This window comes from Myotis daubentonii, chromosome 3, assembly GCF_963259705.1.
Source record: "Myotis daubentonii chromosome 3, mMyoDau2.1, whole genome shotgun sequence".
NCBI lineage: Eukaryota > Metazoa > Chordata > Mammalia > Chiroptera > Vespertilionidae > Myotis > Myotis daubentonii.
In genome coordinates, this window is record NC_081842.1 from 89468771 (window position 1) to 89481836 (window position 13066).

Consider the following 13066-nt stretch of genomic DNA (forward strand, 5'->3'; position numbering starts at 1 on the left):
ATATTCTTGGCTGCCTTCCATCTTGAGTGCTCCATGTACTATAGAAACTTTCTCATTTTTCATCAGTTGACAGACTCTTCTATTTCCTGCCTCCCTCTTGAAAGGAGCTTTGTGATTACAATGGGCCCACCCAGATGATCTATCCCATCTAATAATAGACAAACATGGTAATTAACCATACTTCCGACATGCTTCCCATTGGCTAATCAGGGTGATATGCAAATTAACTGCCAACCAAGATGGCGGCCGGCAGCCAGGCAGCTGAAGGGAACAGGAGGCTTGCTTGCTCCAGTGAAGGAGGAAGCCAAGGTTCCCCACCTGCCGATGCTGGGCTCTGAGCTTGAACTCTAAGAAACAATGTTGCAATTATAGAAGCGAAACAAACCCCATGCTTTCAGCCAGCCAGCCGAGCTGTAGTTGCAACAGTGTTTCAATTATAGAAGCCAAACAAACCAGATACCTGCTTTCAGCAGCTGAGGTCTCAGAGCTGGAGCCGAGCCTCAGAGCTAAAGCCAGCTCTCAGTTCCAGTGACAGCCATAGAAGGTAAATAAATCCCTGAATAAAAAGAAAAAAAAAAGAAAAAAAGGAGAGGTTGGGAGCTTCAGTCATCCGCCAACCTGAAAACGGCCCTCAGCCCCTCACCCAGACTGGCTAGGCACCCCAGTGGGGACCCCCACCCTGAAGGGTGTGTGACCAGCTGCAAACAGCCATCATCCCTTCACCCAGGCTGGCCAGGCACCCCAGTGGGGACCCCCACCCTGATCCAGGACACCCTTCAGGGCAAACCAGCCGGCCCCCACCCATGCACCAGGCCTCTATCCTATATAGTAAAAGGGTAATATGCCTCCCAGCACGGGGATCAGTGGAGCCGAGAGGCCTCCCGGCACCGGGATCAGCATGACAGGGGGAAGCGCCCAAACCCCCTGATTGCCCTGTGGCTCTGTGTGTGACAGGGCACGGAGCCACAACCTCCCTATCCTCCCTGCTCTGTTCGTGATAGGGGAAGGTGCCCCAACCCCCTGATCAGCCCTGCTCTGTGCCTGATAGGGGTGAGCTCCCCAACCCCCTGATCACCCTGCAGCTCTGTGTGTGACAGGATGCGGTGCCCCAACCCCCTGATCGGCCCTGCTGTGTTTGTAACAGGGTGTGGCGCCCCAACCCCCCCCCCCCCAAGGGCCCTGCTCTATGTGTGATGGGGTAGAGCCATAACCTTCCCATCGGCCCTGCCCAGAGTGTGACAGTGGCGGTGCCCCAACCCCCTGATTGGCCCTGCTCTGTGGGTGATAGAGGATGGCGCCAAAACCCCCGATCTGCCCTGCTCTGTGTGTGACAGGGGGGGGTGCCCCAACTCCCCTATTGGCCCTACTCTGTGACACGGGGGAGCTCCCCAACCCCCTGATGGGCCCTGCTCTGTGCATGACAGGGGGCAGCGCCCCAAACCCCGAATTGGCCCTGCTCTGTGCGTGACAGGGAGTGGCGCCGCAACTTCCTCATGGACCCTGCCTTGAGTGTGACAGGGGGCGGTGCCCCAACCCCCCAATCGGCCCTACCCTGAGCGTGACTGAGGGTGGCATCGCAACCTCCCTATCCGCCCTGCTCTGTGCATGACAGGGGGCGTCGCCCCAACTCCCCAATCGGCCCTGCTCTGAGCCCGACCAGGGGCTGCACCTAGGGATTGGGCCTGCCCTCTGCCACCCGGGAGCAGGCCTAAGCCAGCAGGTCCTTATCTCCCAAGGGGTCCCAGACTGTGAGAGGGCACAGGCCGGGCTGAGGGACGCCCCCCGTCCCCCCCGAGTGCACACATTTTTGTGTACCGGGCCTCTAGTATATATATAAAAGGCTAAGTGAATTCAGCTTAGGCCAGAGGCTGGCAAAGAATCAACAGTTTGATGGCTTAGGAGAAGGGTTTAGATACATAGGTTAATGCACCCACACATTCTCACAGGAGGTTCCATATGATCTGTGCTGAAACTCAAGTTAAAGACAAGTTTGATGTAAAAACAAACAAACAAACAAACTCAAAAAAACAGACAAAAAAGTCTGCCCTCTTCGACCCCTCCCCCCATCTTCTTTTAAGAGATATTGGGAAAATCCACTTCAATTTACCCCTGTAAATAAACCTGGTTTGAGGGACTCATTTCATTCAATTCCAGCTGAAAAACTTAGGAGCATTCTGGGAAATTTGTAGTGACTATAAATCCGTGACTCAGAAAGGTTGGAAACTTTTAAGGACATTTTGATATTCTGTCAAAATTGCAATGATTAGGATAGGAAAGAGTAGGAGGATAACCACAGATGGTTAGGACCAGGTTCCACATCAGGACTGAGCAGAAGAGGTGGGGAAGTGTGAGAGGAAGAGGAGAAAAGATACAAGAGTAAATTTTGGGAAACTTAAGCTCAGAAATGCAAATAAGCAAGTTTCATCCAATTGCTATTTTATTCTGAGTAATTGTGACACCTCTACATAATAGACATGACCAGCGGTCAGATTGCATTCTCTGATCTGGGTGACTCACTACTGTTAAATGCAATTGGCCTACATTCCCCACCCCCACCTCCACTCCTTTTCTGTAACTCCAAGTTGACCAAAAGACAATCTAATCTAGAACCTCTTCTTTTATGTATGTCTATAGGAATGTGTTTAAATGAATATGTATAACTAGGTACATATATGCATACATACACACATAATTTATGCATGCATGTAAATATGCATGTGTATTTATTTATATGTCCTTGTCATGGGACCTGGGGCTTTGGTTTTAGTTTTGTCTTCTGTTCCCTAGAATTTAATCAGTCTACATTTTTGCTTATCTTTGAAAGAAGATTTTTAGACTAGATGATCATTTTGATTCTTTTCTATTCTAATATCCTTAAACATTCCTTTGAGGAAAATCAGGTACATCTGCTCTCCTACCAGAAGTTCAACTTAGCTCTCATTACCAGGAATTATCCTGCATTTTATTAGTAAGCAAACAAAGACTCTAGCCTTTGACAGGTTATTTTCTCCCTCTACTCTGTCTCCCCTCCTTCTAGACTTTAATTCTGGGCTGAATTTATCATTATTTTCTCATTTTCTTCCATCAGTATAATATAGAAATGGCTGAGGTATTGAAACAGTGATATTGCATTGTAGGAAGATTTTTGTCAAATACCTCCAGACTTTTGAGTCCACGAGTTATTAGTATCCAAGAACTACATCTTTGTTGTACGATAAATAATTCGCAGCATACTGGAGTCCATGTGGGGTGCAAGGAAGATGCAGAAATTGGGGATATGGACATGTTGGATCTAGTTATGATTTATTTTCTAAGTAGACAAATACATATAGAATATCTTCTAAATGTTAACTATACATGATATAAATGGTCTCTGCCAGAGTCTAGTGAAGGAGAGAAATATTGAACACATAATTATACCAAAAACAATCAACTACAGATATATTGAGGTATTTAAAGGTAAAGTGGAAAGCGGTAAGGATGTAAAATAGGAAGTCTGGATTTTGAGGAAGGGCTGCCCTCACAAGCTAGATTCCTGGCCCAATCAGTCACTTTACACTTTAGGTCCTAAATTTGCTCATATCACAAGGTCCTTCTCATTCTAACATATAGGAAAAGCCTGAAAGAGAGTCTGAAACCATGTTCCTTGCTTTAACCTTCACTGATTTCATACACGTTTGTATGAAATGTTGTAAATTTTTGTAACACATTTGTAAGCTTCCCTAATGTTTTTTTTCTCCCCCTTTTATGCTTTATTTATTCAATGAATGTTTACTAAGCCATGACTGAGATTTAGAGATAAAAGTCACAGTCCTTGCTTCAAGCAGTCATGGTCGTATTGAGGAAAAAGCAAGTAAGCAATTTCAAATCAGATAGTTGGTTATTAGTATGGTGGGAGCAGTATTCATGGGGTGCTGGAGTTGTTGAGAGTTAGGGGCATTGAAGCTGGTCTTCAGCAGATGTTTTGGAAGGTAACTCCTTGAAGAACAAGGAGTTAGCAAGTGAAAATGGTGGGGAGCGGGTATTGGTGCAGATGTTCTGGTCATGTGTATAAAAGCATGGTAGTAGCAGATACTATGCTTCTCCCTAGAAAGGGAGGTCGCAATTCAAAGGCCTGAATGGACAGTTGAGGGAGATGGTGACTTAAGCAGGGACCAGAAGTTGAAAGTTGGGACTGCAGACTGTGGGGAGCCACTGTGAACATTTTTAAAAGAGTGATGAAACATTATTACTTTGTTGGATTTTTGAGTAGCTAGGACAGAAAAGAGTGGGAAGATAAGTTGTGAAGAATGAACCAGAGGAGGGTTCAAACTGGGGCCTGGGAATCAGAGAAAAGCCTCCTGCAGGTGTTGGTGAGAGGTGCTGAGTGAACTAAGGATTATATCTGCAGAGATAAAGAGTCGAGGAGAGAGAATCAGTAGAAATGTGAAAGTTGGGATCAAGTGGACTCTAAAAAAGGAAGGAGTATTAATTACCAAAATTCTAGCTCAGCAACTGGTGAGCGGGAGTTCAATACCTGAGATGCAGAATAAAGAAGAGGATCACTTTGTGGGTGTGGGGAAACTACTAGTGCTGTTATGACTGAGGTTCCTATGGAATACCTATGTGGAGTCATCCAGACATAAAGCTGAAGAGGTGAATCTGGAATACAGGGAAAGGGTGTAAACAGGGAATGGCAATTTGGGAAAAGGCAGTAATAAACACTTTTAAAAAATTCTTATATACTTTTTATATGCGTTTATTGATTTTAGAGAGAGAGGAAGGAAAAAGGAGAGAGAAATATCGATGTGAGAGAAATGCACGAATCAGTTGCCTCCCATTAAACGTGCAACTTGGGCAAATGCCCTGACAGGGAATCAAACTGGTGACCTTTTGGTGTATGGGATGACACTCAACCTACTGAGCCACAATGGCCAAGGAAAAATCTTATACAACTTATTGATAGGAAAACTGCTCCACTACAAAGAACACACTTAAAGTCCAAACTGCTTAAGCCCTTAATAAATATATTTTTAACATTCAATGGATGAAAGAATGGGTGAATGAATGAGAGCTGTATGAGTAGCTAAAAGTTCCTATACAATTTGTATAGTTTGTTTAAGTGTATGAGTTTTGTATGTGTAAGTGTATATGTATGTACATGTCTGTGTGGTTATACATACACACTTATATAAAAATTAATAATGTATATTGGTGCTATGTATCTGCACTAGTCTGACAGGACTGCCATAACAAATACCAAGACTGGGAGGCTTAAACAACAGAAACTTACACTCTCACAGTTTTGGGGACTAAAAGTCCAAGATCAAGATGCTCTCAGGATAACTTTGTGGTGGTGAGGCGCTCTTCCTGGCTGGTAATCTGTGCCTTCTCACTGGGTCCTCACGAGACCCCTCCCTGTCAGCACAGAGAAAGATAACTGGTGTCTTTTTCTCCTAAGGGCACCAGTCCTAGGTCAGGGCCCCACCCCTTGGTCTCCATAAACCTTAATTTCCTCCTTACTGGCCCTGTTTCTAACTAGTCACATGGGGGTTAGGGCTTCAGTGTATGGACTTGGGGGTGGGCCACAGTTCAGTGCACAGAAGCCTCAGTGCACTTGACATCCAGAAGGATTTTCCCTCTGACAAAGAATAGTCTCTGTGAAAACAAACGAGGTTGCTATGTCATAACAGGATACCTACGGATGAAGGGGAAAATCTGTTTATTAAACGTTGGAGGGAGAGTTTACTCATTTATAAAATAAACACAATTCTTTCCTGCTTTACCTGATTGTATAGCAATTTCTACAACAAATTTCCTTTTTCATTTTAGGGAAGGTTACAAGTCACTTGCACATAGACAAACCTGTAAAGAGCAGCTGGACGGGGAACACGGACTGTTGCTCTGTATTGCTCTATGGAGACCAGGCTGGCCAAGCCAGAAAAGGCTGCCATCAGACCACCAAGGTGCAAACTTAAAGCGGGGACTGCTTGTTGAACACTGTATCATTCCTGGCTTGCGCGCACTTGTAATAAAGTTAACTTTCACTATGGTTATAGTGAATGGAGGGGATATCCAGTTTACTTGGAGCCTGCTCTGCGTTTCCTCTGCGCGCTCGGCTGCCCGCAGGCCCCGGCCTCTCCCTGTGGTTCCCAGTGAAAGCTCCCTGGGGCGGGGAAGCCCTCGCCGGCAGCCAGGTGACGGAGACGGGTGGGAACCGCGGAGCTCCGAGGGCGCGGAGCTCTGCATACCATTCCCCTCCCACCACCGGCCCACGGCCGGGAGGCGGAGAGGGCTGCAAACTCCGCTCCAATCGCAGCCGGCCCTTCCCGGGTCCCCCTGCCGGCTGACCCGCCCGCTGGACGGAGTTGGAGGAACTTTGCGGAGCTCCGCGTCCCAGCCCCGGGAGGCCGAGCGCTCCCTCCTCCCCAGCCGACCCCTCCCCCCGCCCCTGCCTCCCGGCCCGCGCCCAGCCGGCAGCGCCGGTGATAGGACGGCCCGGGAGCGCCTGGTGTGTCTGCAAACCGGAGCCGCGCGGCCCGGGCCAGGGCTGCGGAGGGCGCTGCCGTGGGAGCCGCTGCCCTCGCCGGACCCGGCGCTGTCATGCCCCCGCCGCGCGGCGGGCGGCTGCGTGCCCGAGCCGCTATATAAGCGCGGGCCAGGGGACCTCCGCTGGGGCTGAAGATGAAGGTGCCCGCGCACGGGCTCCCGCTCATCGCCCAGCCCTGCCGAGCCCGCGCCCCGCACGGAGCCCGCGGCCGCGGGGGACCCGCCTGCGCCGCAGTAGCAGCTGGAGCAGCGACAGAGGCGGCAGCTGCGGCGGCGGCGCGAGCGCACAGATCGGCGGCGGCAGCTCGGGGACCGCCGCTGCCCCGGCTGCCATGAGTTGTGCGGAGGTGATGTATCACCCCCAGCCGTATGGAGCGCCCCAGTATCTGCCCAACCCTGTGGCAGCTGCAACCTGCCCCACAGCCTACTACCACCCGTCGCCCCAACCTGGCCAGCAGGTGAGTCACGGGCCGGGCAGCCACCCGTGGGCGGGGGCGGGGGCGGGGGCGGGGGCCAGGGGCGCCGCGAGCGTCGGGCTGGGGCTTCGGCGACGTCCCGTGAGGGGCCGTGGCGCGGAGGATGCTCTGGGACCTGCGGAAGCGCCCCGAGCAGAAAGCGATCAGAAGAGAGGAGGCGAGGCTTCAGGAAGGGACGAGTGGGGGGCGGACGGCGAGGGCTGGAAGGGAGGCATTACCTGGCCGGGGGCTTCGGGGAGTGTGTCACCGGAACCCACAGGCGCCCCTCATAGCCACCCCAGCTCTTAGGGCTCAGTTCTCTGAAGCTCACCAAGGGCATCTGTCCTAGGAGTATGTGAGTAAACTTCCCTTAAACCAAATATTTTGTTTCTTTTGGAGAGGTTGAGTGTTTCAGGGTTTCCCTGATTGAGGGGATGAAATGTGTCCCTGACATCGATAGGGGAGGTAGCCTTACCTGGGCGGTAAGCTCAGGGAATGGGGATTTTTATGGTAGAACACGGTGTGGAGTAACATCTCTCAAACGTTACTAGAACTTCTTTGCAGAGTGTGTCTTCTTAAGACTACCACTTAGAGGATGGGGATTAGTCCCCAAGTTTCCTCATTCACTTTTTAAAAAATTAAATGTATTTGGGCAACAATGGTTTAATAACATTAAATGTTGCAGCTGTACAGTTCTTTAATACCTCATCTGTATATTGCCTTGTGTGCTCATCACCCAAAGTCTAGTCTCCTGTCACCAATATTTTATTCCTGTGCCCTCTTCATCCTCACCCCACCGGCATTCACCCTGCATTCCACCAAAGCACAGAGGTGTTAGAGTTCAGCCTGTTGAAAGTGTGTGTGTGTGTGTGTGTGTGTGTGTGTGTGTGTGTGTCCTTCTGGCCAAGAGGTGCCTTGGATCAGGGTTCTCTACCATGTCAAGAGTGACTGAGAACGCTGTTGGTGAGAGGGGTCCGGGAGCCAGGGAGATGATTAGTCCTTCAGAGGGGAGAGTACGGCTCTGGGGAAATGGGCACTCAGTACCCCTGGGTATTCCTCTCTGGACACCAGTAGAGTGTGTCAAGGCTTAGTTAGTGCTGCACAGGACACATGCGAGTGCCTGGCTCTGGCTTATACCAAAGCAGGGTCTTCAGACCCTTAGGATTAGAGTGGGTTGATTTGGTGAGACTTAAAAAATACACGTATGAGGGAACTAGGTAAGGTTAGAAAATTACAGTCCACTGAATTTATTGATTTGTTGTTTCTCAAGAACTATATGTTTTATGACAGTCTTAAGGGTTTGGCTCTTTAGTTAATCTGGCCTTTTAATTTCTATATTTTTTTTCCTCTGTCTCTTTGCTAGATTTGTGGTGCTACTCTTTGGAAAGAAATCATAACTTCTGTTTAGGATTTAGGGACTGTGAAGTTCATCTGATTCGGAAAGGGAACATGCCTCAGATTTTTCTGCCTCAAAATGAGGTTCGCAAGGACCAACTAAGACTGCAGAGGAAGGAACCCCACTTTCTTGCTATCATTTTTATTATTTAATATTCCGCAGGTTCAGCATCTCAGAGATTACTTTTGGGGAGGAGAATGGGAAAACATTTTGTAATTTGCGGCCAAGGATGACAGTAAAACATTTTGGTTATGCTATTTGTCTTTCTTTGGCTTTAAATATAAAAAATATAAATAATGAAGAAAACCATTTAGTACAAGTTAGGGAGTGAGGCAAAGAGGTGCTGGAAATCAGTTTCTGTGTTTAATAACACTGTCCCGGTGACACGCCCTTTCCTCCTCTCCTTGCTTCCATCGCGGGGACGGTAGAGGCCCTCAATTATCAGTTGGAATGTGGATGTGCAACAGACTCAGACTTTACTGAACATCCAGGAAGGCATTTTTCCCTTAAAAAATAACTTGAACTAGTAGATGTGAATAAGGTTTTATTTGTGAAAATAACCCCATTAAAATGTGAAGAATTTGTGACCGGGGTTAGAACTATAATACTTTTTTGGGCTAGACTTAAAAATTTAATAACAGAAAAATTATAAATGACAAGCCACAACATTTAGCCTTCAATAAGAAACAACTCCAGTCCTTTACCTAACATTTGCAACAGCCCTAAGATTCACTCCCCAAATTTCATTCTTTTGCTAAGACTATCAATAAACTGAAGAATGAGCTCCTTCTGTTACCTGACTTGTCAACATTGGTAAGGGGCACATATAAGTAAATAATGATCAATTTCCACCGTATTTTGGAATTCTGTAGATGTTGTTTGAATAGATGCGTGGCTGAGTTGACCTAAATAACCTAGTTGAGAGATGTGCTTGCAAATTTTTATCTTGCTTTTACCAAGATGGCTTGTTCAAGATTAATTCTATTTTTTTTTTTAGTCAAGTAAAAAACTATTTGCCTATAACTGGCTAACAAATGAAAAAGAGACTTGCTAGTATAACTATTGTTCTTTCACCGTCAGGAGTTTATTTTGATGACCTATATTTTCTATTGGAAAAAAGAGTAAATCAGGAAATTCTTATCAGGCTGACAGCATTTTTAGACTGTGTGGTGCGTGGGTGAAGTGGGACTGATACTGACTTGGCCCCAATGCAGTCATCTGAGAATACATATTTTGGTTGTTTTTGCATTCCATAAGGTTTTATCATTATTATCCATGAAGATCCTTTTCTCCGTACATGGGAAGTGACCCCTAATAACATCTTGCCTGGGAGACAAAAATAAGGGCTACAACTTCTACTGCAATTAAACATTTGATTTGTTGAGGAGGAAAAAGCAGAAAAAATGATAGAATTATTAATAAAGTGTAATGATCATTAATAAAATGTTAGAAGACAGAGCACTGAAGTTTTATATGACTTCTGTATTCAGTTGTAGTAGTGTATCTTTGAACTGATTTTTTCTCAAATCTATATAGCTCTGAAGTTCTTGTAAATTGGTGTATACTTTAAAATGGTTCATTATGATGGATTTTTAAACATAGGTGTATTTGTCCTCTTCGTGTATGACCATATAGCTGAAAAAAAATTTTTGGAACACATGAACTTCCTACTCCAGACATGTGTATTTCAACTTTTTCCTAACAGCAGAAATGTACCCTTAACATTTTAAGCTAAGGTTTTTATTGAATTTATACATTGTAGGTGGGTAATGGGTTAGTACCGTAAAGCCATAGCTAACTGCAGTGTGTTACCTAGGTGTACAGTAGGCTGAATGAGTCCAAGTAATATGCAAATATGTCTGGGTAAATTGTATAGGCCCTGGCGTCCATTCCTAGAAACTGCATGGCTCTGCGTAAATCTTGCAGTGTTCTCTGCAGAGTCAGGATTTGCCAAGAATGCTAAACTCCCTGGCCCACCATCTCTTTATAGCCTACTACATCAGCCCCTCACATCTCATGAGAACTCTTGACTCAGTCTTTCGGCACATGCTCTGAAGGCATGATGACGCTGCAGAACATGTGTAGAGAGGAATGCACTTGTATTCTAACAGTGACAGTAGGAACCAAGAAAAAAATTCAAAATATGTGTCAAGAAACATTGAGGGAAATGATCTGAAATCATAGATTCTCTTCATACCCAGTGGATTTCTCATCTTAAGTGCAGACAGTCTGTTGTTCTCTGACCCCGCCCCACCCTCTATAATAATGTTAACCTCGGGAAGATGCTTAAAGCAAAACTTTCAGAACTGTATAATTCGTAGATAGGGTAGTGAAAGCTGAGAACAATGGCTAGTTTTCTAATTGGACGTAGGAAGTTTTAACAATCATACTTCAGGCTTCAAGTAAGAGCACGTTTACTCTATCCTCTTCAAAGATGACAGTCACTGCATGCATCTTTCACTTGAAAGAATTCAATGCCCTTGGGAGGAACTCCAGTTATAAATTTGTAGGAGTTCAAACTCTTTCTCTGGACTCTGCCACCTCGGTTAGGTAATAAAACCTCTCTGAGATCTTGTTTGTCAGGGAAAAAAAAACTGGAAAAACCTGCCTCAAGCCATCCTTTTACCAATAGGAACATGGAGAGTCATAGGACTCAGATGCCTGGCTAAATATCTCAAAGCTAATTGGTGACAAAATTAGAACCTTCAGTATTCCCTACTCCCCAATATAGCATCTTTCCACCATGCCATGCAGTATCCCAAGATTTTTTTTTTTTTTTTGCTATTGCACAATAAGCTTATTCTTGTCTTTCGCGCTCCAAATCAACTTCTTGATAAAGAAGATTAATATGCAGTAGATTCTTTGGCCTTGGAGCTTGAAATTCTTTCCAAGTCCTTGGTAGTGTACTTTTTTAGTTTAGGCATTCCAAAGTCCTTTTGCAAGCATTTGTATTATGCTAATGACTTTTGCTATCCATGTTGCATCCTTTGTTGATGAGGTAGGCTATCCACTTAGCAAATGAACATTTATTTATTTAAAATAATATGCAAGAAGTGGTATTAGCAGTCAGCTTTAAGTGCCTCATATTTCATTGCTATTCCAACATGAGTTTAGATTCATGAAGAACAAAGAATACAATTATATCTTAAGTAGTTTCAATACACAGTCCACTTATTTACGGTGCAGGATCTAATTTTTTTTTGCAACTGTAAACAAGGACTTAAGTGGGTTTATAAGAATTCATCCAGGACTTTCTTTGAGAAAAAACAGCCCTTATAATTCCACGCTACACAGATTTACTTGACTGCAGAGACTTAGGAGCTTAATGTGCCCCACAGTTTTATGCTCCCAATAACTTTGCAGCCAGAAGATTCAAAGCTAGAGAAGAAAATTAAAATTTAAAATAACTAACTGAACTGTTGTCTCTGGCAGTCAACCAGAATGAAGATTGCAATAATGATAGTAAAGGCAGGCTTGAAATCTATAAAATCATTCGGAGTGATGGAAACCAAATGCCAGGACAAGGTAACACTCTTTGAAAATTGAAGTGAAGGGTATTTTGGATAAATGCAAGGAAGCTCCACTTCACTGAGCACCTATTAAGTCTCATGATGTTGGGGTGGCAGGGACATGTCCCACACCAAAGGGAATGAGAGTGTTCAGAAGGTCGAACCACCCTGTACACTGACTCTGGGCTATTACAGAAAAAACACTGAGCTTACCCCAATAGGCAGTATGTATATTTCTGTCTTATGTTTCTCTGCAAAGAGAATTTTCAGGGATACTAAAAATATTATGCTCAGAATGCTTAAGGTAGATCCTAAAACAAATTCGTGAGTTAGATGACTATTATTCTAAAACTTGGGTGCTTAATCTGGATCAAATTCCCACAGGTCCTGTTTCCAGTTAGTGTAAAACAAAACAAAGCAAAAAAACAGCCTGGCTGGTGTTGCTCAGTGGTTGAGCACTGACCAATGAACCAAGAGGGCACTGATTTGATTCCTAGTCAGGGCACAAGTCCAGTTTGCAGGCATGATCCCCAGGAGGAGGGGTGCAGGAGGTAGCCAATCCATGATGTTTCCCTCTCATTGGTGTTTCTATCTATCCCTCTCCCTTCCTTTCTCTCTCTTTCTCTTTCTCTCTAAAAACAAACAAGCAAACAAAAAACTAATACATCCAGTAATGGGAAATAACTTAAGGTATTATTTTCAGAAAAATATTGTTTTATGACCCAGTGATTCCACTTTTCCACTTCTGGGAATAAATCCAAAGTAACCCAAAACACTCATTTGAAAGAATATATGCACCCTTATGCTCATTAGAGTGTTTTTTACAATAGCCAAGATTTGGAAGCAGCTCAGTTTCCCATCAATAGATGAGTGGGTAAAAAAGCTGTGGTACATTTACACAATAGAATACTACTTGGCCATCAAAAAGAAGGATATCTTATCTTTTGTGACAGCATGGATGGACCTAGAGGGCTTTATGCTAAGTGATATAAGCCAGTCAGAGACAAGTACCATACAATTTCATTTATATGTGGAATCTAAGGAACAAAACAAACAAACAAACTAACAAAACAAAAAAATAGAAACAGACTCAAAGATACAGAGACCAGATTGACAGTTTTCAGAGGGGAAGAGGTTAGAGGGCTGGGTCAAAAAGGTGAATGGATTAAGCAGTACAA

At 45.0% G+C, this 13066-nt stretch overlaps 1 protein-coding gene across 4 annotated transcripts in view; it reads left to right on the forward strand.

Moving 5' to 3' along the window:
- The first annotated feature begins 6342 nt into the window (after positions 1–6342).
- The window catches only part of VGLL3 (vestigial like family member 3), a 49635-nt gene continuing 42911 nt past the window's right edge, over positions 6343–13066 (forward strand). Inside the window, exon 1 of one of the 4 annotated variants that reach the window (XM_059688074.1) lies at positions 6343–6986. In XM_059688074.1, coding sequence (XP_059544057.1) covers positions 6861–6986 — 126 coding nt within the window. In that variant the 5' untranslated portion in view covers positions 6343–6860. Of the gene's footprint in view, positions 6987–7192; positions 7339–8717; positions 8875–13066 lie in introns of those variants that run through there. The other 3 variants (XM_059688071.1, XM_059688072.1, XM_059688073.1) reach the window with 3 other exon arrangements.